At 40.0% G+C, this 27,904-nt stretch overlaps 2 protein-coding genes across 7 annotated transcripts; both read right to left on the bottom strand.

The window, feature by feature from the left end:
* Positions 1-937: 937 nt before the first annotated feature.
* LOC128368758 (complement factor H-like) lies at positions 938-27,904 on the bottom strand. 5 transcript variants are annotated; one of them, XM_053329630.1, is made up of 12 exons: positions 27,746-27,904; positions 27,458-27,646; positions 26,614-26,790; positions 26,294-26,485; positions 25,922-25,996; positions 25,343-25,396; positions 25,134-25,208; positions 24,746-24,802; positions 24,315-24,476; positions 24,061-24,222; positions 5,027-5,052; positions 4,592-4,887 (listed from the first exon to the last, which is right to left on the bottom strand). In XM_053329630.1, exons 1-12 carry the CDS (start codon positions 27,801-27,803, stop codon positions 4,852-4,854), a joined length of 1,263 nt encoding a protein of 420 aa, XP_053185605.1. In that variant the 5' UTR covers positions 27,804-27,904; the 3' UTR covers positions 4,592-4,851. The 5 variants fall into 5 exon arrangements, with proteins under 5 accessions (XP_053185609.1, XP_053185605.1, XP_053185607.1 ...); XM_053329631.1 differs by lacking the exons at positions 4,592-4,887; positions 5,027-5,052 and adding exons at positions 12,572-12,867; positions 13,007-13,032; XM_053329632.1 differs by lacking the exon at positions 25,343-25,396.
* LOC128368797 (coagulation factor XIII B chain-like) lies at positions 18,242-21,330 on the bottom strand. 2 transcript variants are annotated; one of them, XM_053329679.1, is made up of 5 exons: positions 21,201-21,320; positions 20,921-21,112; positions 19,346-19,538; positions 18,997-19,071; positions 18,255-18,508 (listed from the first exon to the last, which is right to left on the bottom strand). In XM_053329679.1, exons 1-5 carry the CDS (start codon positions 21,256-21,258, stop codon positions 18,481-18,483), a joined length of 546 nt encoding a protein of 181 aa, XP_053185654.1. In that variant the 5' UTR covers positions 21,259-21,320; the 3' UTR covers positions 18,255-18,480. The 2 variants fall into 2 exon arrangements, with proteins under 2 accessions (XP_053185655.1, XP_053185654.1); XM_053329680.1 differs by lacking the exon at positions 19,346-19,538 and having other exon boundaries at positions 18,242-18,508; positions 21,201-21,330.

The following is a 27,904-nucleotide window of genomic DNA, read 5'->3' as shown; positions in this document are numbered from 1 at the left end:
TCGATGCATTGAGGGAGCTGGAAGAGGAAAGCAGGAGGGAGGCCAGGGAAGAGCGAGAGCTGCTTTTCAAGAGGCTGAAGGAACATGAAGAACGGGCGGTTGCTGCACGAGAGAGGGAGCAGATGCTGAGAAGACTGGAGGCAGACGAGTCTAGGCAGCAAATGCTTAGATTCCAGTGTGGGCTCTTGGCTTGGGATGCTCCTTAAGCCCCAGTCCCAGTCCCAGCCTGAATTTTTAAGAATTTTTTTTTTTTTAATTTTTAAAGTTTTTGTATATAGTTATTTACATTAAGAGTTTTTGTATATAGTTATTTATATTTTTGCACTGTTATTTATACTATTTAGTATTGAAAATAGGGTAACACTTTACTTGAAGGTATCATCATACTTACGTATAATCGAACTTACATTCAAATTATTCAGCACTTTATATTGTTATTTATATTGGTTTGCACTGTATATAGTTAATGTTTTATTGCACTTTTCGATGTGGTTCTATTTGTAAATAAACCTTTGCACACCAACAGTTGTTATTCAAGTGTTTAATATTCCAACAACAACAAACAAAATCAGTAGAACGTGAACATAACAAAAGGCAAACAAATGAACAGTGAAGTTATGGAATGATTGTGACATTTAATGGAAAGACAGTAAAATATGATTTCATTCAAGAAATTATTTTAAACCAAAACTTTAGAAAGAAAAATAAGCTCAGGCTTCAGTCTACAAAAATAGAGAACAATAAAAGAGATTAATTAATTTGTAAGAGAAACATATAGGGATGAGGAAAGATTTAAATTAATTATTAATTGTTTTGTTTATGTATCTTATCATTTTTTCTCATCTTTGTCATTGTCTATTTTGTTTTGTTTCCATGAAATTATTTATGGAATTTATTGTTAATTTATTTTGTAAATGATCGAAAGAAAAAAACCAAAAACAAACCTTTAACATCAAATATTATTGAGGTGATGCATTAGAGCAGCACGTGCTGCAACACCTGCATCTGCTCCGTCTAGCGGCGGTGCATCAGGCTGGTTGAGGTGAATATAGTCAGCCCATTCCTCTCTAAAGTCCTCCCCATGGCTCTCGCACAGACCTTGACCTTGAAATCCATTGTAAATGTCTTTGTACAATGTTATAAATGTTGATAATCTACCTCGACCTGTAGGTTGTGTAGATGTAGTGTGTCCACCATTTGTTACCCCCACTGTGGATCCACTTCCTGTACTGCCTACATGAGGGTGGAGAGGGGGGGGGGGCTAGATAATTTGGCCAATGCTAGTTTGTAGTTGCTGTAATGTGATCTTCCCCAAACTAAATAATCACCTATACCAAACCAACATCATCCCAACACCATTCTGCAGCTACAGCCTGATATTACACTCGTTTGGAAAAAGACGCCCTCTGCAGGTACAGAGTATTACTCTACTCATGATAATGGTTTAAAAGCTATAATCAGACAATCTCTGTTCAAGGGCTGGATTAAGCTAGCTCTGTGTCTATTTTCATTGCTGCATATCTAACAACATTATTCACTTACGGCACAGTGAGGCTGTAGTCCAGTTTCCACTGATGCAAAAAATGGTTTTCTTGATGTCTACTCCTTCTACAGTAAATCCTTCTTCATATTCATACTGTAGAACTGAATCAGCAGCAAACACATCCTGGTATTCCTGATTAATGATTATTGCATGGGGGATTTTAGGGGGCACACTGCATGCATGGAGACTTTCTGTAAACAAACAAATACATAAACAGTTGAAGCCTATTCTCATCAGGAAACTTGGGGCCAAATCCACAAAGAATAGTTCATGCCTGTTTAATTTGTCCTATTTTAAGGTCCGCATCACAAAATGATTTTGCACAAATGACATTACAGTGCAAACACGGCCATAACAATTTAAAGCTTTACCCTTGTTTTACATCTTTATTGGACCATGAACATTGCAGAGAGCAGAACAGCATCATATTGCTTGTCTTTAATTCGCACAGGTGCACACACACAAAGCTCCACGGTTAATAATGTGACTCATGCAGGTCTGAAACATGTTAGATTAATGTCTGAATTTTACAATTGTTGAGTGATTACAGAATGATTTCTCAGAAACATCAGCTGGCTGGCTGTTGCAGCTGGGAGCAGCATGACACAGCAGCTGACATGACAAGTGCATCTCCAAATTGTGGAAGAGGCTGTGTATATTTACGCACACGGTACAGCAGCTATAACTTCATTAACACCAGATCAGTCAGGATCTGACAGTAACTAATGTTGTCTTCTGCTCCACATCTACACAGATCATTTAGTACAAACATACCACTTTTATACGTTGGAGTTGTTTGTAATAAAGTCACGTGTGTAGAAATGAATTTTACTGCATTGTATGAATACTGCAAACATTAGTAGCAGTGATTTAGTTTGGTCCTTATCAGCAAATTTCCAAAAATACAACATAAATAAATAACAATAAGGAATTACACCAAAAGGAAAACACAACGTTTTACATTTATATTATATTCAATATTAATTATTACATTTTTAATTGCATTTCACTCTGTAACACTGCCTCAACTGAAATGTCTTCACTCTTAATCACAATTATATTAAACTCAGTAAGATTTGTCAGCAGCTAGTTGAAGTCACTGTTCAGAAAAAGTGACTTTAACCAGATTAATAAAACAGATTCATGGTTTTTGAGAAAACATTCAGGGATGAAGCCTCAAAAGCTCCCCCCCCCCCGATCTGCCCCTGCCCTGAAGATTTCAGATTTGACATCATTTGATATCAATTCAGCATCATTCAAGCCTCACACACTTGAAGATTTAGGAGGTTAAGATTAAGGAGGCATATTTGCATAGAAAGAGGCAAATTTGGCGCCAAATGTATTAATATTACCTCATTTACATACATGCAAATGACACAAATGCACCAAGACATTATTTGCTTGGCAGCACAGTTTGCAGTGCATTGTTAATTACATATGCACTTTTTGTTTCATTTGCATCAGTTTAGCGGCTGAAAAAGACTCTCAATGATTTGAGGCTTAGAGGTGACACTAGTGTCCAAGTCTGTTGATATTTTTTTCATTTTTACTTTTTATGAGATATGACTAATGTCACAGCAATGCATCCAATACTTACCTATACATTGTGGTTCATGAGACCATTTGCCATTTTGACATGAGCTTGTTACCCACCACCCCCTCACTACTGGTACACGTCCACTGTTACAGGTGTAGGTCAGCTGTGCTCCATGAAGATAAGTCTCCAACTTTGGAGCAAAGAAACCACCATCCAGGTTGGGAGCAGTACAGGACTGTGGTGCACTTTGTCCTAAAATGAAATAGTCAGCATGATTTTTCTACAGAAACGTCGTTTTCAAACAAACATGGTTGCATGTGAACATATTCAATATTCTCACCGTGTAGTATTCCAGGAAGACAAATCAGAAGAAGAAATCCAAGATATCTGATGCACATTTTGACAGGAGTGAAATCATCCAACAGCAAAGTGCACCGAGCTAAGAGTCTATTTAAATTCAAAATCAGTTAATGATTGCTGTGGACCCTCTCCCCAAAATGTTTGTGGAGTAAACACTCAGACATCATACTGCTGTGCTGGAGCCAAAACAAAGCAGGGAAATAGGCTAGTTACGTGTTATATATTATTGGTTTATTAAATGAGTCACATTATACACACATTGAATGTTTTTTCTCCTGAAGCATACAGAAAGGTTTAGTTTAAACCAGCATTTTTGTAAAAATACGAGAAAAAAAAAAGTACAGCTAAAACACTGGCATACAAATCAGATCATCTGCCAGAAAGCTCTTTACAAAAATCAACAGGAGTCCAAATTTCAAAAGGATTTACTGGATGGGTGTGATCAGAGGTCAGTCCTGTTCCTGCCCTGATCAAAACATTTATCCAGCTGGTCCTCACCACCTCCTGGATTAATACAATATCTAAAAACATATTTTTAGGCCATCACCTGAGAACTGGTTAACCTCAAAAGAGGATCCTAATTGACTTGACGTTGGTATTGTTTCCTTCAGACACCTTCAATAATCATCTGAGGAGATTGATGCTCAGATCCTCATGTATAATCTACACAGTTATGTTAGAATGACACTCAGTTGCAGAACATTAATAATAATAATTCAAGATTTATGGAATTTGATTTCTCCCCAAAACCTTTAAATGTTTACAGTCATGGACCCCAGGAAGAGTAGCTGTTGCCTGGGTAACAGCTAATGGGGATCCAAATAAACTAAACTAAACTAAACTAAACAGTCATCATCTCATGTACAGCATGAGTGAGTTACCTCCATCTGGTCCCAGTGTATAAGACTAAACTATGTGATTCAGTGACAGGTTCCCCTCTTGTGGATAAAAAGAATGAAAATACAAACATTATTTTGAGAGAAGGAGATGATTTTTATCACATCATTCAAATCAATAGTCTAGATAGAAAAGATGCCATTTCATAGAAGAATGTGTTTATAAGCAATCAGATATGAATATACTGCCAAGAAGAGATTATGTCCTATTTCAGTTGTATTAACATCATTTTTAATTCAAAGTACTGCAGGCCATTCACACTTTATTGATTTGTTTATTGATCATGATATTAGTGCATTACAGTTCCTGTCATAAGATTGTGCTGATAGTCACAGAATAATCTGCTATCTAAACAGTGTGTGTATGTACTACAAACAACAACAACAGACAAAACAATTGCATCTTTGAATCAATCAAATCAAATTAAATCAAAACATTTTTTGAGTGTAGTTGTTTTCTGGTGGAAGTTGTTCAATAGTTTCCAACTTGACTTTTGTTTTCACTTGATGGAGAGTTAACCAGAGGCCAGTGGTAATGTTTTGCACTGTCCCTGGTTAGAACACAGACAATAAGCAATAATGTTAAAAGTTGAATTAAAATAAAGTGTTATCTAGTACTAAATATACAAAACACTTCATAAACAATAATAAAGTAATTCTTTGAGAAGTAGATAAAAGAATAACACTTACTCGACGGTGGTCACTATAATGACAACCTAAAAATAATCAAATAACAGTTAATCAGTTAATATTTCAGTGGGCAGTTTAATTCACAAACTTTTCTCTTTGAGGTCTGATTCACTAAATATCTGCATGACTGCACCTACAGAGGAAAACCAGTTTGTTCTTAAAGGACAAGACTGTTGTTCATCTATTTTTTTCCTTAGTGTCAATACATTTCCATGAAAAGTTTTTTTGAGGTATTGAGTGAGTCATAAATCATGCTTGGTGGTCTTATAGGGACAAGCATGGGGACTGTCACAGGAGGGGCAAGTGTGGAAAAAACTTGAGATGTTGCAACCAAAAGAATTACTATGACTTGAAAATATGCAGCTGGTATATGCTGGTAAAGTATGGGTCTTCCATCTGTGGTTGATGCTCTGTGGAGTTGAACTGTAATAATAATAATAATAATGCATTTTATTTAAAGGCGCCTTTCAAAGCACTCAAGGTCACCTTACAAGGCACACATAACACAAAAACAGTACATCAAACAATATAAATCAGGTGACATTTAGTGCAGAGATAAAGAATAAAGAAAGAAAATAAATAAAATAGATAAATAAAAATAAAAATAAATATGAACGTGACTTCAAAGTGCATTAATATAATAATAAACAAGAATGAAGATTGCATAGTTAAAGGGAGATAGAGTAGGCCACTCTGAATAGGTGTGTTTTCAGGCGGGATTTAAAGGTAGAGACAGAGTCTGAAGTGCGAATGTCAGGCGGGAGAGAGTTCCATAGGCGGGGGGCTGATCGGCTGAAAGCTCTTGACCCCATGGTGGTTAAGTTGGCAGATGGAGCGAAGAGCTGGTTAGCAGAGGAGGATCGGAGAGTTCGAGAAGGTGTGTAGATGTGGATAAGTTCAGAGAGATATGATGGTGCCAGGTTGTGAAGGATCTTGAATGTGAGGAGTAGAATCTTAAAGTCAATGCGGGATTTGATAGGGAGCCAGTGAAGTTGCTGCAGAGCAGGAGTGATGTGTTCAATAAAGGGAGTTCTAGTTATGATACGAGCGGCTGCGTTCTGTACAAGTTGGAGTTTGTGGAGAGATTTCCGCGGAAGACCAAAGAGGAGAGAGTTACAGTAGTCCAGACGAGATGTGATCAGGGTGTTTACCAGGATAGCGGTGCAGGTTGGTGAAAGTGAGGGACGGAGACGGTTGATGTTACGTAGATGGAAGTATGCAGACCGAGTAACGCTATTGATGTGGGCTTCAAACGATAGTGTGCTGTCCAGGATGACACCCAGGCTCTTTACTTGAGGGGATGGAGGAACAGTGGTATTGTCGATGGACATGGAGAAAGTGTTGAGTGTTGCTAGGGTTGATCTGGTACCAATGAGGAGGACCTCAGTTTTTTCGCCGTTAAGTTTAAGAAAATTTAGTGAGAGCCATGATTTAATTTCCAGTAAGCAGTCGGATAGAGCTGTGGGTGGCAGAGTGGAAGTAGGCTTAGTGGAAAGATAGAGTTGGGTATCATCAGCGTAACAGTGGAATTGTATGTCAAATTTCCTGAGAATGTGACCAAGAGGCAGAAGATAAATAATGAACAGGAGGGGGCCAAGGACAGAGCCCTGGGGAACACCACTAGAGACTGGAGAGGAGCCAGATCTCAGGTTTTTGATTTGAACAAACTGAGTGCGGTCAGAGAGATATGATGTGAACCAAGCCAGTGGGATGTCAGTGATTCCAATGGAGGCTAATCTGTCCAGGAGGATTTCATGAGAAACGGTGTCAAAGGCTGCACTCAGGTCGAGGAGAACCAGAATGGAGAGAAGTCCAGAGTCAGATGTCATCAGGAGGTCGTTGGTGATTTTCACTAGGGCTGTCTCGGTGCTGTGGAGGGGACGGAAGCCTGACTGAAATTGTTCATAAAGGTTGTTGTCAGACAGATGGGTGTGGATCTGAGCTGCAACCGTTCTTTCAAGTATTTTGGAGAGAAATGGCAAGTTAGAGATGGGACGGAAGTTGTTCAAGTCATTTGGATCGGCGCCAGGTTTCTTTAGTGTAGGAGTTATTGCAGCAGTCTTTAGTGATGATGGAACAACACCAGAAGTCAGTGAGGAATGAATGATGTCAGTTATTAACGCAGACAGGGCAGGTAGGCAGCTTTTGACCAGGTGGGTAGGTAGTGGGTCTAACTGGCAGGTAGATGACTTGGCTTTATGAATGAGACCACTTATTTCAGAGACAGTTGGCAGTATGAAGCTGGTGAGCGGAGAGCTGAAGGAAGATGTAGACCAAGAGTGCAGAGAGGATGCAGAGTTTTTAGTAGCAGTCAGTGTCCGGTGGATATTTTCAATTTTGGCATTGAAGAAGGTCATGAAGGTATCACACTGTGTAACTGTGAGTAGAGGCAAAAGAAACAATGTGCACCACAATCCAGAGAGGCTTCAAACTGGAAAATGTCCTGAGGTTTGGGAGGAGGGTAGGGTATAGATTGAGGAGGGAGGGAATGAAGGATAAATCAGTAGAAAATGGATGGAGTGAGAAGAGGCTGAAAGAGCCAAGAGGAAGATGTTAGTATTTGCTGAAGTTAGGGAAATAGAAAGCATGTTGGAATGAAGGGTCGAAAATAAAGAAGAGAAATGAGACAGATTAGACACAAAGGGAGAAGATACGAGTGAAGGCTGAAGAGGTTCACTTGGTGTCATAACGCCAAGTGTGTTCTGTGTGGAAGCGATGTGATGAACCTGGAAGTGGGGTCTAGCTACGATGTGATTTTATGAAGGTCAGAAGAGGGAAGAGACCTCTACCACACCTATAGGTGGGCACAGGAAACTATCGGAGTGGTGTATTATCTGTTGTTGAATCTTTATTATAATATTTTCATTGGGTGCAATATGCTTTGGTTTGTAATAGTTTATGACCAAATAGGGAGCTGTGTGGCACAGAGTAATAAGACATATCAGGCGTTGGTGGCAAAGGCAAATACAAGTTATAGAAGCATCAATAAATTGTTGGTTTTCTTTTCTTTTAAGGGGATTTCTTGACAATAAGAAAATATAAAGCAATGCTCAGCTTAAATAACCAGTTCTCTCTTGGTGTCCTCTTTGAGTTTTTTCCCCTTTAGTATTGTTGTTGAAAGATCATCATGATATAACATATTTATAGTGAATCAGATCCTGGAGAGTTAATATACTGTACATGTATGATAGCTGACAATTAATAGGCTGAAACTAAAAGCACTGATGTAAATTAAAATGTAAAGATTCAATTTATATACTTACACTTAGTAACACTAAGTTGTTGATTAGTGCACTCAAACAAGCTGCTGTGATCGCGCCAATTACAGTTATAGTACTTCTTCTCTCCTTCCTCCATATATTCACTTCCATAAAATTGAATATTTGATCCAGCAAATTGAGCAGGATTGATGACACAGAATGATTCTGCACAAAATGAACAGAAAATAACTCATAGATAATAGTTTAGGTACCATCTTTGATAGACTTTTTGAAATGAAGAGTAGTCGTGTTCATACCTTTGCAGACGGGTGTTTGTGACCAAGTGCCACCACTGTAACACCGCACTGTGTCTGACCCAACCAGTTTGTGATAAGCCACACATTTGTATTTCAAATACTTGTCACCTGTTTGCACAACATCACCGTTTGGAATGACTGGATGATCTCCACAGTTCTCAACTGAAATACAAAAAACAGATTATTTAAGATTGTCAGTATGTTGTGTGTTGCTTAGGTCAGGGGTTTAAAAAAGATCTACCTAATCCCTGTTTGTGTACATTTGTATTTCCTGCTTCCCCTGCGTAGTGATACCCACAGGAAATACACTCTATCACTTGGTCAAAAAGAAGAATATAAATGATTTACTTGATATGAATGAAGGTTGACTGTTTCTGTCATTTGAGCCAGAAGTGGTAGAAGATCCTGAAAGATACAGAGAGATATACACTTATACAGAAGACACAGCAGTAAGTATGACTGGGATGTTATTTGACATCTATTTTTATACACAGTGATGTCTAAATCATTTTCTCAAAAGGCTTTTTTAAAATTGAAAGATTGTAGATCCATATGACATTCCTCAGTTCAGTAGTTCACTGAAAAAACCCAACAACACATAATTGGAAAATTGAATTCAATATTTTTAAATGATATTCTTTTTTCATCAAATCAATGAGAGCAAGCACGGCAATGGTCCACAGCATACCCCCCGGCCAATCAGATGGTAGTTGAGTCTGGTGCTTAGATCCTTAGATTCCTTTTAGGCAAACCAAGGCATGGATAGAAATGAACACTCAGATTTTCTAATCGTCTTTGCACAACCGTCTACAGATAGAACTTCATCCTTCAACCACTGATCTTGAAATCCATTGTAAATGTCTTTGCACAATGTTATAAATGTTGATAACCTACCTCGACCTGTAGGTTGTGTAGATGTAGTGTGTCCACCATTTGTTACCCCCACTGTGGATGCACTTCCTGTACTGCCTAGATGGGAGGGGGGGGGGCTAGACAATTTGGCCAATGCTAGTTTGTAGTTGCTGTAATGTGATCTTCCCCAAACTAAATAATCACCTATACCAAACCAACATCATCCCAACATCATTCTGCAGCTACAGCCTGATATTACACTCGTTTGGAAAAAGACGCCCTCTGCAGGTACAGAGTATTACTCTACTCATGATAATGGTTTAAAAGCTATAATCAGACAATCTCTGTTCAAGGGCTGGATTAAGCTAGCTCTGTGTCTATTTTCATTGCTGCATATCTAACAACATTATTCACTTACGGCACAGTGAGGCTTTAGTCCAGTTTCCACTGATGCAAATGATGGTTTTCTTGGTGTCTACTCCTTCTACAGTAAATCCTTCTTCACATTCATACTGTAGTTGTGAATCAGCAGCAAACACATCCTGGTATTCCTGATTAATGATTATTGCATGGGGGATTTTAGGGGGCGCACTGCATGCATGGAGTCTTTCTGTAAACAAACAAATACATAAACAGTTGAAGCCTATTCTCATCAGGAAACTTGGGGCTAAATCCACAAAGAATGGTTCATGCCTGTTTAATTTGTCCTATTTTAAGGTCCTCATCACAAAATGATTTTGCACAAATAACATTACAGTGCAAACACGGCCATAACAATTTGAAGCTTTACCCTTGTTTTACATCTGTATTGGACCATGAAAATTGCAGAGAGCAGAACAGCATCATATTGCTTGTCTTTAATTCACACAGGTGCACACACACAAAGCTCCACGGTTCATAATGTGACTCATGCAGGTCTGAAACATGTTAGATTAATGTCTGAATTTTACAATTGTTGAGGGATCACAGAATGATTTCTCAGAAACATCAGCTGGCTGGCTGTTGCAGCTGGGAGCAGCATGACACAGCAGCTGACATGACAAGTGCATCTCCAAATTGTGGAAGAGGCTGTGTATATTTACGCACACGGTACAGTAGCTATAACTTCATTAACACCAGATCAGTCAGGATCTGACAGTAACTAATGTTGTCTTCTGCTCCACATCTACACAGATCATTTAGTACAAACATATCACTTTTATACGTTGGAGTTGTTTGTAATAAAGTCACGTGTGTAGAAATGAATTTTACTGCATTGTATGAATACTACAAACATTAGTAGCAGTGATTTATTTTGGTCCTTATCAGCAAATTTCCAAAAACACAACATAAATAAATAACAATAAGGAATTACACCAAAAACAACGTTTTACATTTATATTATATTCAATATTAATTATTACATTTTTAATTAAATTTTGTAACACTGCCTCAACTGAAATGTCTTCAGGAGTTTCACTCTCAATCACAATTATATTAAACTCAGTAAAATGTAGTCAGCAGCTAGAAAAAATGACTTTAACCAGATTGATAAAAAAGATTCATGGTTTTTGAGAAAACATTCAGGGATGTAGCCCCAAAATGGCTTGTTTCATTTGCATCAGTTTAGCAGCTGAAAAAGACTCTCAATGATTTGAGGCTTAGAGGTGACACTAGTGTCCAAGTGTTGATATTTTTTTCATTTTTACTTTTTATGAGATATGACTAATGTCACAGCAATGCATCCAATACTTACCTATACATTGTGGTTCATGAGACCATTTGCCATTTTGACATGAGCTTGTTACCCACCACCCCCTCACTACTGGTACACGTCCACTGTTACAGGTGTAGGTCAGCTGTGCTCCATGAGGATAAGTCTCCAACTTTGGAGCAAAGAAACCACCATCCAGGTTGGGAGCAGTACAGGACTGTGGTGCACTTTGTCCTAAAATGAAATAGTGAGCATGATTTTTCTACAGAAACGTTGTTTTCAAACAAACATGGTTGCATGTGAACATATTCAATATTCTCACCGTGTAGTATTCCAGGAAGACAAATCAGAAGAAGAAATCCAAGATATCTGATGCACATTTTGACAGGAGTGAAATCATCCAACAGCAAAGTGGAGCTAAGAGTCTATTTAAATTCAAAATCAGTTAATGATTGCTGTGGACCCTCTCCCCAAAATGTTTGTGGAGTAAACACTCAGACATCATGCTGCTGTGCTGGAGCCAAAACAAAGCAGGGAAAATAGGCGAGTTACGTGTTATATATTATTGGTTTATTAAATGAGTCACATTATACACACATTGAATGTTTTTTTTCCTGAAGCATATAGAAAGGTTTAGTTTAAACCAGCATTTTTGTAAAAATACGAGAAAAAAAAGTACAGCTAAAACACTGGCATACAAATCAGATCATCTGCCAGAAAGCTCTTTACAAAAATCAACAGGAGTCCAAATTTCAAAAGGATTTACTGGATGGGTGTGATCAGAGGTCAGTCCTGTTCCTGCCCTGATCAAAACATTTATCCAGCTGGTCCTCACCACCTCCTGGATTAACACAATATCTAAAAACATATTTTTAGGCCATCACCTGAGAACTGGTTAACCTCAAAAGAGGATCCTAATTGACTTGACCTTGGTATTGTTTCCTTCAGACACCTTCAATAATCATCTGAGGAGATTGATGCTCAGATCCTCATGTATAATCTACACAGTTATGTTAGAATGAGACTCAGTTGCAGAACATTAATAATAATAATTCAAGATTTATGGAATTTGATTTCTCCCTAAAACCTTTAAATGTTTACAGTCATGGACCCCAGGAAGATTAGCTGTTGCCTGGGTAACAGCTAATGGGGATCCAAATAAACTAAACTAAACTAATCAGTCATCATCTCATGTACAGCATGAGTGAGTTACCTCCATCTGGTCCCAGTGTATAAGACTAAACTATGTGATTCAGTGACAGGTTCCCCTCTTGTGGATAAAAAGAATGAAAATACAAACATTATTTTGAGAGAAGGAGATGATTTTTATCACATCATTCAAATCAATAGTCTAGATAGAAAAGATGCCATTTCATAGAAGAATGTGTTTATAAGCAATCAGATATGAATATACTACCAAGAAGAGATTATGTCCTATTTCAGTTGTATTAACATCACTTTTAATTCAAAGTACTGCAGGCCATTCACACTTTATTGATTTGTTTATTGATCATGATATTAGTGCATTACAGTTCCTGTCATAAGATTGTGCTGATAGTCACAGAATAATCTGCTATCTAAACAGTGTGTATATGTACTACAAACAACAACAACAGACAAAACAATTGCATCTTTCAATCAATCAAATCAAATTAAATCAAAACATTTTTTGAGTGTAGTTGTTTTCTGGTGGAAGTTGTTCAATAGTTTCCAACTTGACTTTTGTTTTCACTTGATGGAGAGTTAACCAGAGGGCAGTGGTGATTTTTTGCACTGTCCCTGGTTAGAACACAGACAATAAGCACTAATGTTAAAAGTTGAATTAAAATAAAGTGTTATCTAGTACTAAATATACAAAACACTTCATAAACAATAATAAAGTAATTCTTTGAAAAGTAGATAAAATAATAACACTTACTCGATTGTGGTCATAACGCTGACAACCTAAAATAATAATAATCAATAATTAATAATAATAATAATTAATAATCAGTAAATCAATAATTTCAGTGGGCAGTTTAATTCACAAACTTTTCTTTTTGAGGTCTGATCCACTAAATATCTGCATGACTGCACCCACAGAGGAAAACCAGTTTGTTCTTAAAGGACTAGACTGTTGTTCATCTATATTTTTCCTTAGTGTCAATACATTTCCATGAAAAGTTTTTTTGAGGTATTGAGTGAGTCATAAACCATGCTTGGTGGTCTTATAGGGACAAGCATGGGGACTGTCACAGGAGGGGCAAGTGTGGAAAAAACTTGAGATGTTGCAAACAAAAGAATTATTATTACTAGAAAATATGCAGCTGGTATATGCTGGTAAAGTATAGGTCTTCTGTGGTTGATGCTCTGTGGAGTTGAACTGTAGGCAAAAGAAACCATGTGCACCACAAGCCAGAGAGGAACCAGCTTCAAACTAACAGCAGTATAGTTCAGAATTGTGACAAATGGGGCAAACAAGGTGGAGGTTAAAAGTAAAAAGCTGTTGGCCAAAAGTTTTGCAATGGGAAAGGCAGGAAAGCTGGTGGGAGGTGCAGCAAGGATGGAAAATATCCTGAGATTTGGGAGGGGGGTAGGGTATAGATTGGGGAGGGAGGGAATGAAGGATAAATCAGTAGAAAATGGATGGAGTGAGAAGAGGCTGAAAAAGCCAAGAGGAAGATGTTAGTATTTGCTGAAGTTAGGGAAATAGAAAGCATGTTGGAATGAAGGGTTGAAAATAAAGAAGAGAAATGAGACAGATTAGACACAAAGGGAGAAGATACGAGTGAAGGCTGAAGAGGTTCAATTGGTGTCATAACACCAAGTGTGTTCTGTGTGGAAGCGATGTGATAAACCTGGAAGTGGGGTCTATCTACGATGTGATTTTATGAAGGTCAGAAGAGGGAAGAGACCTCTACCACACCTCTAGGTGGGCACAGGAAACTATCGGAGTGGTGTATTATCTGTTGTTGAATCTTTATTATAATATTTTCATTGGGTGCAATATGCTTTGGTTTGTAATAGTTTATGACCAAATAGGGAGCTGTGTGGCACAGAGTAATGAGACATATCAGGCGTTGGTGGCACAGGCAAATACAAGTTATAGAAGTATCAATAAATTGTTGGTTTTCTTTTCTTTTAAGGAGTTGCCGTCTTGACAATAAGAAAACATAAAGCAATGCTCAGCTTAAATAACCAGTCTCTCTCTCTCTTGGTGTCCTCTTTGATTTTTTTCCCCTTTAGTATTGTTGTTGAAAGATCATCATGATATAACATATTTATAGTGAATCAGATCCTGGAGAGTTAATATACTGTACATGTATGATAGCTGACAATTAATAGGCTGAAACTAAAAGCACTGATCCCCTCCCTGAGCTACTACCTTACTGTGGTGGAGGGGTTTGCGTGTCCCAATGACCCCAGGAGCTCAGTTGTCGGGGGCTTTATGCCCCTGGTAGGGTCTCCCATGGCAAACAGGTCCGGGGGGAGGGGCCAGACAAAAGGTAGCTCAGAAGACCCCAATGACGAGCAACATAGTTGGTTTTTCGTGTCCCTTGCCCGGACGCGGGTCACCTGGTCACTTGAGCCAGGCCTGGGGGTGGGGCTCGGAGGCGAGTGCTTGGTGGCCGGGCCTTCCCCCATGGGGCCCGGCCGGGCATAGCCCGAAGAAGGGACATGGGACCCCTCTCCCACAGACCCACCACCAGTGAGAGGGGCCAAAGGGGTCGGGTGCGCTGTGAGCTGGGCAGCGGCCGAAGGCGGGGACCTTGGCGGTCCGATCCTCGGCTGCAGAAGCTAGCTCTAGGGACGTGGAACGTCACCTCTCTGGTAGGGAAGGAGCCTGAGCTGGTGCGTGAGGTTGAGAAGTTCCGGCTAGATATAGTCGGCCTCACCTCGACGCACAGCAAGGGCTCTGGAACCAGTCTCCTCGAGAGGGGTTGGACTCTCGTCCACTCTGGAGTTGCCACTGGTGACAGGCGCCGGGCAGGGGTGGCAATACTTATTGCCCCCCGGCTTGGTGCCTGTATGTTGGAGTTTACCCCGGTAGACGAGAGGGTGGCCTCCCTCCGCCTTCGGGTGGGGGGACGGATCCTGACTGTTGTTTGTGCCTATGGTCCAAACAGCAGCTCAGAGTATCCAGCCTTTTTGGACTCCTTGGAGGGGTGCTGGAAAACACCCCCCCTGGGGATTCCCTCGTTCTGCTGGGGGACTTCAACGCCCATGTTGGTAGCGACAGTGAGACCTGGAAGGGTGTGATTGGGAGGAACGGCCCCCCCGATCTGAACCCGAGCGGTGTTCTGTTATTGGACTTCTGTGCTCGTTACGGATTGTCCATAACGAACACCATGTTCAAACATAAGGGTGTCCATATGTGCGCTTGGCACCAGGACACCCTAGGCCGCAGTTCGATGATTGACTTTGTAGCCGTGTCGTCGGACTTGCGGCCACATGTCTTGGACACTCGGGTGAAGAGAGGGGCGGAGCTGTCAACTGATCACCACCTGGTGGTGAGTTGGCTCCGATGGTGGGGGAGGATGCCAGTCAGACCTGGCAGACCCAAACGCATTGTGAGGGTCTGCAGAGTCTCCTGTCAGAGAGAGTTTCAACTCCCACCTCCGGGAGAGCTTCAACCATGTACCGGGGGAGGCGAGGGACATTGAGTCCGAGTGGGCCATGTTCCGTGCCTCCATTGTTAAGGCGGCTGACCGGAGCTGTGGCCGCAAGGTGGTCGGTGCCTGTCGGGGCGGCAATCCTCGAACCCGCTGGTGAACACCGGCGGTGAGGCCGTCAAGCTGAAGAAGGAGTCCTATAGGGCCTTTTTGGCCTGTAGGACTCCGGAAGCAGCAGACAGGTACCGGCAAGTTCGGTGAGGCCATGGAAAAAGACTTCCGGACGGCTTCGAAGAGATTCTGGACCACCATCCGGCATCTCAGGAGGGGGAAGCAGTGCGCTGTAAACACTGTGTACGGTGGGGACGGTGCGCTGCTGACCTCGACTCTGGACGTTGTGGATCAGTGGAAGGAATACTTCGAAGACCTCCTCAATCCCACCAACACGCCTTCCGGTAAGGAAGCAGGACCGGGGGACTCGGGTGTGGGCTCTCCTATCTCTGGGGCTGAGGTTGCCGAGGTGGTTAAAAAGCTCCTCAGTGGCACGGCCCCGGGGGTGGATGAGATCCGCCCCGAGTTCCTCAAGGCCCTAGATGTTGTGGGGCTGTCATGGTTGACACGACTCTGCAGCATCGCGTGGACATCGGGGGCAGTGCCTCTGGATTGGCAGACTGGGGTGGTGGTCCCCCTTTTTAAGAAGGGGGACCGGAGGGTGTGTTCCAATTACAGGGGAATCACACTCCTCAGCCTCCCTGGTAAGGTCTATTCGGGGGTGCTGGAGAGGAGGGTCTGTTGGGTAGTCGAACCTCGGATTCAGGAGGAGCAGTGTGGTTTTCGTCTGGGCCGTGGAACAGTGGATCAACTCTACACCCTCTGCAGGATCTTTGAGGGTGCATGGGAGTTTGCCCAACCAGTCCACATGTGTTTTGTGGACTTGGAGAAGGCATTCGACCGTGTCCCTCGGGGGATCCTGTGGGGGGTTCTCCGGGAGTATGGGGTATCGGACCCCCTGATAAGGGCTGTCCGTTCCCTGTACGACCGGTGTCAGAGCTTGGTCCGCATTGCCGGCAATAAGTCGGACTTGTTTCCAGTGAGGGTTGGACTCCGCCAGGGCTGCCCTTTGTCACCGATCCTGTTCATAATTTTTATGGACAAGATTTCTAGGCACAGCCAGGGTGTGGAGGGGGTCCGGTTTGGTGACCTCAGGATTGGGTCACTGCTTTTTGCAGATGATGTGGTCCTGTTGGCTTCATCAGACCGTGACCTCCAACTCTCACTGGATCGGTTCGCAGCCGAGTGTGAAGCGGCCGGGATGAGAATCAGCACCTCCAAATCCGAGGCCATGGTCCTCAACCGGAAAAGGGTGGAGTGCACTCTTCGGGTCGGGGATGAGATTCTGCCTCAAGTGGAGGAGTTCAAGTACCTCGGGGTCTTGTTCACGAGTGAGGGAAGGATGGAGCGTGAGATCGACAGGCGGATCGGTGCGGTGTCTGCAGTAATGCGGACTCTGCACAGATCCGTCATGGTGAAGAGGGAGCTGAGCCGAAAGGTGAAGCTCTCGATTTACCAGTCAATCTTCGTTCCTACCCTCACCTATGGTCATGAGCTTTGGGTAGTGACCGAAAGAACAAGATCGCGGGTACAAGCGGCCGAAATGAGCTTCCTCCGCAGGGTGGCTGGGCTCTCCCTTAGAGATAGGGTGAGAAGCTCAGTCATCCGGAGGGAGCTCGGAGTAGACCTGCTGCTCCTCCGCGTCGAGAGGAGCCAGATGAGGTGGTTCAGGCATCTAATTAGGATGCCTCCCGGACGCCTCCCTGGTGAGGTGTTCAGGGCACGTCCCACCGGTAGGAGACCCCGGGGAAGACCCAGGACACGCTAGAGAGACTATGTCTCTCGGCTGGCCTGGGAATGCCTCGGGGTCCCCCGGGAAGAGCTGGACGAAGTGGCTGGGGAGAGGGAAGTCTGGGCTTCCCTGCTTAGGCTGCTGCCCCCGCAACCCGACCCCGGATAAGCGGAAGAAGATGGATGGATGGATGGATAACAGCACTGATGTAAATTAAAATGTAAAGATTCAATTCATATACTTACACTGAGTAACACTAAGTTGTTGATTAGTGCACTCAAACAAGCTGATGTAATCGCGCCAAATACAGGGAAAGTGCTTCTTCTCTCCTTCCTCCATATATTCACTTCCAGAAAATTGAATATGTGATCCAGCAAATTGAACAGGATTGATGACACAGAATGATTCTGCACAAAATCAACAGAAAATAACTCATAGATAATAGTTTAGGTACCATCTTTGATAGACTATTTGAAATGAAGAGTAGTTGTGTTCATACCTTTGCAGACGGGTGTTTGTGACCAAGTGCCATCACTGTAACACCGCACTGTGTCTGATCCGACTAGTTTATGATAAGCCACACATTTGTATTTCAAATACTTGTCAGCTGTTTGAAAAACAACACTGTTTGGAATGACTGGACGATCTCCACAGTTCCCAACTGAAATACAAAAAACAGATTATTTAAGATTGTCAATATGTTGTGTTGCTTAGGTCAGGGGTTTAAAAAAATCTACCTAATCCCTGTTTGTGTACATTTGTATTTCCTGCTTCCCCTGTGTAGTGATACCCACAGGAAATACACTCTATCACTTGGTCAGAAATTGAAGATGTATGTTGTGGATGTATGAATAGTTATACTAAGCAAATATACAAACCAAGTCTGATACATGTGATGTAAAAGGAGCAAAGAATATAAATGATTTACTTGATATGAATGAAGGTTGACTGTTTCTGTCATTTGAGCCAGAAGTGGTAGAAGATACTGAAAGATACAGACAGATATACACTTATACCGAAGACACAGCAGTAAGTATGACTGGGATGTTATTTGACATCTATTTTTATACACAGTGATGTCTAAATCATTTTCTAAAAAGGCTTTTTAAAATTGAAAGATTGTAGATCCATATGACATTCCTCAGTTCAGTATTTCACTGAACAAACCCAACAACACATAATTGGAAAATTGAATTAAATATTTTTAAATGATATTCTTTTTTCATCAAATCAATGAGAGCAAGCATGGCAATGGTCCACAGCATACCCGCCGGCCAATCAGATGCTAGTTGAGTCGGGTGCTTAGATCCTTAGATTCCTTTTAGGCAAACCAAGGCATGGATAGAAATGAACACTCAGATTTTCTAATTGTCTTTGCACAACCGTCTACAGATAGAACTTCATCCTTCAACCACTGACCTTGAAATCCATTGTAAATGTCTTTGCACAATGTTATAAATGTTGACAACCTACCTCGACCTGTAGGTTGTGTAGATGTAGTGTGTCCACCATTTGTTACCCCCACTGTGGATCCACTTCCTGTACTGCCTAGATGAGGGCGGGGAGAGGGGGAGCTAGATAATTTGGCCAATGCTAGTTTGTAGTTGCTGTAATGTGATCTTCCCCAAACTAAATAATCAATATCTGTGTAATCTGATATTACACTCGTTTGGAAAAAGACGCCCTCTGCAGGTACAGAGTATTACTCTACTCATGATAATGGTTTAAAAGCTATAATTGGACAATCTCTGTTCAAGGGCTGGATTAAGCTAGCTCTGTGTCTATTTTCATTGCTGCACATCTAACAACGTTATTCACTTACGGCACGGTGAGGCTGTAGTCCAGTTTCCACTGATACAAATGATGGTTTTTTTTGGTGTCTACTCCTTCTACAGTAAATCCTTCTTCACATTCATACTGTAGTACTGAATCAGCAGCAAACAAATCCTGGTATTCCTGATTAATGATTATTGCATGGGGGATTTTAGGGGGCACACTGCATGCATGGAGACTTTCTGTAAACAAACAAATACATAAACAGTTGAACAGACTTTCTGTAAACAAACAAATACATAAACAGTTGAAGCCTATTCTCGTCAGGAAACTTGGGGCTAAATCCACAAAGAATAGTTCATGCCTGTTTAATTTGTCCTATTTTAAGGTCCGCATCACAAAATGATTTTGCACAAATAACATTACAGTGCAAACATAGCCATAACAATTTGAAGCTTTACCCTTGTTTTACATCTGTATTGGACCATGGAAATTGCAGAGAGCAGAACAGCATCATATTGCTTGTCTTTAATTCGCACAGGTGCACACACACAAAGCTCCACGGTTAATAATGTGACTGATGCAGGTCTGAAACATGTTAGATTAATGTCTGAATTTTACAATTGTTGAGGGATCACAGAATGATTTCTCAGAAACATCAGCTGGCTGGCTGTTGCAGCTGGGAGCAGCATGACACAGCAGCTGACATGACAAGTGCATCTCCAAATTGTGGAAGAGGCTGTGTATATTTACGCACACGGTACAGTAACTAATGTTGTCTTCTGCTCCACATCTACACATATCATTTAGTACAAACATATCCAAATTTTATACGTTGGAGTTGTTTGTCATGAAGTCACGTGTGTAGAAAGTAATTTTACTGCATTGTATGAATACTGCAAACATTAGTAGCAGTGATTTATTTTGGTCCTTATCAGCAAATTTCCAAAAACACAACATAAATAAATAACAATAAGGAATTACACCAAAAACAAAACACAACGTTTTACATTTATATTATATTCAATATGAATTATTACATTTTTAATTGCATTTTGTAACACTGCCTCAACTGAAATGTCTTCAGGAGTTTCACTCTTAATCACAATTATATTAAACTCAGTAAGATTTAGTCAGCAGCTAGTTGAAGTCACTGTTCAGAGAGAGAGAGCGAGAGAGAGAGAGAGAGAGAGAGAGAGAGATAGTGAGAGATAGTGAGAGAGAGAGAGAGAGAGAGAGAGAGAGAGAGAGAGAGAGAGAGAGAGAGAGAGAGAGAGAGAGAGAAACACCAACTCTCAGATGCTGATAATTATGATAATGAGAATTATACTGTTTTTGCAAGGAGGCATATTTGCATAGAAAGAGGCAAATTTGGCGCCAAATGTATTAATATTAGCTCATTTACATACATGCAAATGACACACATGCACCAAGACATTATTTGCTTGGCATTGTTAATTACATATGCACTTTTTGTTTCATTTGCATCTGTTTAGCAGCTGAAAAAGACTCTCAATGATTTGAGGCTTAGAGGTGACACTAGTGTCCAAGTCTGTTGATATTTTTTTCATTTTTACTTTTTATGAGATATGACTAATGTCACAGCAATGCATCCAATACTTACCTATACATTGTGGTTCATGAGACCATTTGCCATTTTGACATGAGCTTGTTACCCACCACCCCCTCACTACTGGTACACGTCCACTGTTACAGGTGTAGGTCAGCTGTGCTCCATGAGGATAAGTCTCCAACTTTGGAGCAAAGAAACCACCATCCAGGTTGGGAGCAGTACAGGACTGTTGTGCACTTTGTCCTAAAATGAAATAGTGAGCATGATTTTTCTACAGAAACGTCGTTTTCAAACAAACATGGTTGCATGTGAACATATTCAATATTCTCACCGTGTAGTATTCCAGGAAGACAAATCAGAAGAAGAAATCCAAGATATCTGATGCACATTTTGACAGGAGTGAAATCATCCAACAGCAAAGTGGAGCTAAGAGTCTATTTAAATTCAAAATCAGTTAATGATTGCTGTGGACCCTCTCCCCAAAATGTTTGTGGAGTAAACACTCAGACATCATGCTGCTGTGCTGGAGCCAAAACAAAGCAGGGAAAATAGGCTAGTTACGTGTTATATATTATTGGATTATTAAATGAGTCACATTATACACACATTGAATGTTTTTTCTCCTGAAGCATACAGAAAGGTTTAGTTTAAACCAGCATTTTTGTAAAAATACGAGAAAAAAAAAGTACAGCTAAAACACTGGCATACAAATCAGATCATCTGCCAGACAGCTCTTTACAAAAATCAACAGGAGTCCAAATTTCAAAAGGATTTACTGGATGGGTGTGATCAGAGGTCAGTCCTGTTCCTGCCCTGATCAAACCATTTATCCAGCTGGTCCTCACCACCTCCTGGATTAATACAATATCTAAAAACATATTTTTAGGCCATCACCTGAGAACTGGTTAACCTCAAAAGAGGATCCTAATTGACTTGACGTTGGTATTGTTTCCTTCAGACACCTTCAATAATCATCTGAGGAGATTGATGCTCAGATCCTCATGTATAATCTACACAGTTATGTTACAATGAGACTCAGTTGCAGAACATTAATAATAATAATTCAAGATTTATGGAATTTGATTTCTCCCTAAACCTTTAAATGTTTACAGTCATGGACCCCAGGAAGAGTAGCTGTTGCCTGGGTAACAGCTAATGGGGATCCAAATAAACTAAACTAAACTAAACAGTCATCAACTCATGTACAGCATGAGTGAGTTACCTCCATCTGGTCCCAGTGTATAAGACTAAACTATGTGATTCAGTGACAGGTTCCCCTCTTGTGGATAAAAAGAATGAAAATACAAACATTATTTTGAGAGAAGGAGATGATTTTTATCACATCATTCAAATCAATAGTCTAGATAGAAAAGATGCCATTTCATAGAAGAATGTGTTTATAAGCAATCAGATATGAATATACTACCAAGAAGAGATTATGTCCTATTTCAGTTGTATTAACATCACTTTTAATTCAAAGTACTGCAGGCCATTCACACTTTATTGATTTGTTTATTGATCATGATATTAGTGCATTATAGTTCCTGTCATAAGATTGTGCTGATAGTCACAGAATAATCTGCTATCTAAACAGTGTGTATATGTACTACAAACAACAACAACAGACAAAACAATTGCATCTTTCAATCAATCAAATCAAATTAAATCAAAACATTTTTTGAGTGTAGTTGTTTTCTGGTGGAAGTTGTTCAATAGTTTCCAACTTGACTTTTGTTTTCACTTGATGGAGAGTTAACCAGAGCGCAGTGATATTTTTGGGCACCGTCCCTGGTTAGAACACAGACCATAACAATAATGTTAAAAGTTGAATTAAAATAAAGTGTTATCTAGTACTAAATATACAAAACACTTCATAAACAATAATACAATAATTCTTTGAAAAGTAGATAAAAGAATAACACTTACGTCATCGTGTTCATAACGCCGACAACCTAAAAATAATCAAATAACAGTAAATTCGTTAATATTTCAGTGGGCAGTTTAATTCAAAAACTTTTCTTTTTGAGGTCTGATTCACTAAATATCTGCATGACTGCACCTACAGAGGAAAACCAGTTTGTTCTTAAAGGACAAGACTGTTGTTCATCTATATTTTTCCTTAGTGTCAATACATTTCCATGAAAAGTTTTTTTGAGGTATCGAGTGAGTCATAAACCATGTTTGGTGGTCTTAAATACTTGAGATGTTGCAACCAAAAGAATTACTATTACTAGAAAATATGCAGCTGGTATATGCTGGTAAAGTATGGGTCTTCTATCTGTAGTTGATGCTCTGTGGAGTTGAACTGTAGGCAAAAGAAACCATGTGCACCACAAGCCAGAGAGGAACCAGCTTCAAACTGGAGAATGTCCTAAGGTTTGGGAGGAGGGTAGGGTATAGATTGGGGAGGGAGGGAATGAAGGATAAACCAGTAGAAAATGGATGGAGTGAGAAGAGGCTGAAAGAGCCAAGAGGAAGATGTTAGTATTTGCTGAAGTTAGGGAAATAGAAAGCATGTTGGAATGAAGGGTTGAAAATAAAGAAGAGAAATGAGACAGATTAGACACAAAGGGAGAAGATACGAGTGAAGGCTGAAGAGTTTCACTTGGTGTCATAACACCAAGTGTGTTCTGTGTGGAAGCGATGTGATGAACCTGGAAGTGGGGTCTATCTACGATGTGATTTTATGAAGGTCAGAAGAGGGAAGAGACCTCTACCACACCTCTAGGTGGGCACAGGAAACTATCGGAGTGGTGTATTATCTGTTGTTGAATCTTTATTATAATATTTTCATTGGGTGCAATATGCTTTGGTTTGTAATAGTTTATGACCAAATAGGGAGCTGTGTGGCACAGAGTAATAAGACATATCAGGTGTTGGTGGCAAAGACAAATACAAGTTATAGAAGCATCAATAAATTGTTGGTTTTCTTTTCTTTTAAGGGGATTACTTGACAATAAGAAAACATAAAGCAATGCTCAGCTTAAATAACTTGTTCTCTCTTGGTGTCCTCTTTGAGTTTTTTCCCCTTTAGTATTGTTGTTGAAAGATCATCATGATATAACATATTTATAGTGAATCAGATCCTGGAGAGTTAATATACTGTACATGTATGATAGCTGACAATTAATAGGCTGAAACTAAAAGCACTGATGTAAATTAAAATGTAAAGATTCAATTTATATACTTACACCGAGTAACACTAAGTCGTTGATTAGTGCACTCAAACAAGCTGCTGAAATATTGCCAACCACAGTTATAGTACTTCCTCTCTCCTTCCTCCATATATTCACTTCCATAAAATTGAATATTATATCCAGCAAATTGAGCAGGATTGATGACACAGAATGATTCTGCACAAAATGAACAGAAAATAACTCATAGATAATAGTTTAGGTACCATCTTTGATAGACTATTTGAAATGAAGAGTAGTCGTGTTCATACCTTTGCAGACGGGTGTTTGTGACCAAGTGCCATCACTGTAACACACCACTGTTTCTGATCCAACTAGTTCGTGATAAGCCACACATTTGTATTTCAAATACTTGTCACCTGTTTCCACAACATCACCGTTTGGAATGACTGGACGATCTCCACAGTTCCCAACTGAAATACAAAAAACAGATTATTTAAGATTGTCAGTATGTTGTGTGTTGCTTAGGTCAGGGGTTTAAAAAGATCTACCTAATCCCTGTTTGTGTACATTTGTATTTCCTGCTTCCCCTGCGTAGTGATACCCACAGGAAATACACTCTATCACTTGGTCACAAATTGAAGATGTATGTTGTGGATGTATGAATAATTATACTAAGCAAATATACAAACCAAGTCTGATACATGTGATGTAAAAGGAGCAAAGAATATAAATGATTTACTTGATATTAATAAAGGTTGACTGTTTCTGTCATTTGAGCCAGAAGTGGTAGAAGATCCTGAAAGATACAGAGAGATATACACTTATACAGAAGACACAGCAGTAAGTATGACTGGGATGTTATTTGACATCTATTTTTATACACAGTGATGTCTAAATCATTTTCTCAAAAGGCTTTTTAAAATTGAAAGATTGTAGATCCATATGACATTCCTCAGTTCAGTAGTTCACTGAAAAAAGATTAGATATACAGTTTAGAAATATTCTACACAGAGATGGTCTAAATATACTAAATTGTATTTAATGCAGATGTATAATCTCCATGTGCATGTTGTGCCCCCCTCCCAGCAGACGAAGTGTGCACAATGTTATAAATGTTGATAACCTACCTCGACCTGTAGGTTGTGTAGATGTAGTGTGTCCACCATTTGTTACCCCCACTGTGGATCCACTTCCTGTACTGCCTAGATGGGGTGGGGGTGGGGGTTATATATACAGTTTAGAAATATTCTACACAGAGATGGTCTAAATATACTAAATTGTATAATCTCCATGTGCATGTTGTGCCCCCCTCCCAGCAGACGAAGTGTTCCCCCACCTCTTCCCCCCACTGTGGATTCATCAGGTCCAGTACTTGGTCTGGTTTCCTTGCCTATGTGGAAAAACATTAGATTAACAAACAGATGCAGAGAGAACCAAATCTTCTTTTGAAATGGAGCCCCAGATGGTCTGAAAGCTAATTATGTAACTAGTGACATCATTTGTAAAATTTAATGTGCTATGTTTAATGTAAACCTAGCACATTTTTTACAAGAGAAAAAGATTTCATGATGAATTTTCCCATTGTGTCCTCTAAAATTTAAATAATAAAATGAATATTATGAAATATAAAATTGAATTAAATATTTTTAAATGATATTCTTTTTTCATCAAATCAATGAGAGCAAGCATGGCAATGGTCCACAGCATACCCGCCGGCCAATCAGATGCTAGTTGAGTCTGGTGCTTAGATCCTTAGATTCCTTTTAGGCAAACCAAGGCATGGATAGAAATGAACACTCAGATTTTCTAATTGTCTTTGCACAACCGTCTACAGATAGAACTTCATCCTTCAACCACTGACCTTGAAATCCATTGTAAATGTCTTTGTACAATGTTATAAATGTTGATAACCTACCTCGACCTGTAGGTTTTGTAGATGTAGTGTGTCCACCATTTGTTACCCCCACTGTGGATCCACTTCCTGTACTGCCTAGATGAGGGGGGAGCTAGATAATTTGGCCAATGCCAGTTTGTAGTTGCTGTAATGTGATCTTCCCCAAACTAAATAATCACCTTTACCAAACCAACATCATCCCAACATCATTCTGCAGCTACAGCCTGATATTACACTCGTTTGGAAAAAGACGCCCTCTGCAGGTACAGAGTATTACTCTACTCATGATAACGGTTTAAAAGCTATAATCAGACAATCTCTGTTCAAGGGCTGGATTAAGCTAGCTCTGTGTCTATTTTCATTGCTGCACATCTAACAACATTATTCACTTACGGCACGGTGAGACTGTACTCCAGTTTCCACTGATGCAAATGATGGTTTTCTTGGTGTCTACTCCTTCTACAGTAAATCCTTCTTCACATTCATACTGTAGTACTGAATCAGCAGCAAACAAATCCTGGTATTCCTGATTAATGATCACTGCATGGGGGATTTTAGGAGGCTCACCACATGCTGAGGAAGTTTCTGTAAATAAACACATCAGTCATGAATAAGAAAAGGTGCTTTTGATTAGTAGCTACTTCATTGGGATATTTGGTGATACTAGTTTTTCGAACCTAAGAATTAAAGTCTCCGATGTTATGTAGACTTACTCTCACAGACCAGCTGAAGGGTCCATGCTCCATTTGAACATGTAGTTGTTGCATTCCTGTCTTTATGCTCATATCCCTTTTGACATGATACTCTAAATACGTGTCCCTCCTTATACCAATCTTGTTCCTGATTGTGTTCTGCATGGGGTATGTTTGGTGGAATGCAGGCTTTTTCGTCTGAGGGGGAAAAAAAACATTAACAGGCAGTGTGACAACATTTTTACCATTGCAACTGTCTTTAACCTTTTTTGTTTAGTTAATAACTAATATCTTAAAAGAATTGCTGTTAAAGGGAATACTTTGCTGCCTTAATTGTGCTTGTAGGATGAAACGAATTGTAACACTCAAAAAACGGGGTTAGGTTTGGGCTGTTTATGTGAACATGACATTTTGACTGTATTTCATAAAGCATGTTAAGCAAAGGGAGGTGTGTAAATTCAATATAATAAAATTCACATTTCATGTCCCTTTGTTTTAAAATAGGGTTCAACATTTAAAGAAAGTTCCTTATTTTCCTTCTCTCCGAGATATGATAACCTTAACCCTGACCATGTTTCTCTATATTTCCAGTCTTTAGGCTACACAAGGCTAACCACCTCCTAACTCCAGGTTCACAGTAGCCTAAACAGAAATGAAATGTTATTGATCTCCTCTTTTAACTCTTGGAAAGACAGTTGCTTTAGACTTGCAGTTTATAAAGTCTGTGGCACATTTTACAGCATAAATGGCTACATCGAACAACCCTACAAAACAACATGAAACGTGACATTACCTTGAAAAACATGCTTCAGGCTTTCAGCTTTTCATTCAAAGCAACCAGTGGAGATATTTATTGGACACTTACCTATACATTGTGGTGTATGAGACCAGTTGCCATTTTCACATATGCTTGTTGCCCACCAACCTTCCACGGCTGGCTTATGTCCTTTATCGCAGGCATAAATGAGGCTCTGTCCATCCGGATAAATCTCTACAGTCTCAAAATAACCATTATCCAGTCGGGGAGTACGACAAGACTGTTTTGCACTTTGTGCTGTAACAGAGATAAGCAAGAGAGCACTACAGTGAAATGAGTTAAAAATAAAATGATAAAATCAAATCACTTCTAGGTAATTGAATTGAATATTCTTACCATGTAGCAAGTCAGGAAACCAAATTAGAAGAAGAAATCCAAGATATCTGATGTACATTTTGCTGAGTGAAATATTCCACCATAAAGCAGAATGAAGAGCCTTGTTCAGCTCACCACCAATTAATGATTGTTGAAAGCCTCTCCCCCCAAAAATGAAGA

This window comes from Scomber japonicus, chromosome 12 (genome assembly GCF_027409825.1).
Source record: "Scomber japonicus isolate fScoJap1 chromosome 12, fScoJap1.pri, whole genome shotgun sequence".
Taxonomy (NCBI): Eukaryota; Metazoa; Chordata; class Actinopteri; order Scombriformes; family Scombridae; genus Scomber; species Scomber japonicus.
The sequence above is the reverse complement of the archived record's forward strand: the minus strand, read 5'-3'. Positions and strand labels throughout refer to the sequence as shown.

Bases quoted from the DNA above. Each gene is read 5' to 3' on its own strand.
- LOC128368797 (XM_053329679.1), bottom strand. From the start codon at position 21,258: ATGTGCATCAGATATCTTGGATTTCTTCTTCTGATTTGTCTTCCTGGA. The intron at 19,539-20,920 runs GTAAGTATTGGA...GTTTGTTTACAG, and splicing joins TCATGAACCACAATGTATAG to AAAGTCTCCATGCATGCAGT. The intron at 18,509-18,996 runs GTAGGTTGTCAA...TGTATCTTTCAG, and splicing joins TACACAACCTACAGGTCGAG to TATCTTCTACCACTTCTGGC.
- LOC128368758 (XM_053329630.1), bottom strand. From the start codon at position 27,803: ATGTACATCAGATATCTTGGATTTCTTCTTCTAATTTGGTTTCCTGAC. The intron at 27,647-27,745 runs GTAAGAATATTC...TCTCTGTTACAG, and splicing joins GTTTCCTGACTTGCTACATG to CACAAAGTGCAAAACAGTCT. The intron at 26,791-27,457 runs GTAAGTGTCCAA...TTTCCCCCTCAG, and splicing joins TCATACACCACAATGTATAG to ACGAAAAAGCCTGCATTCCA.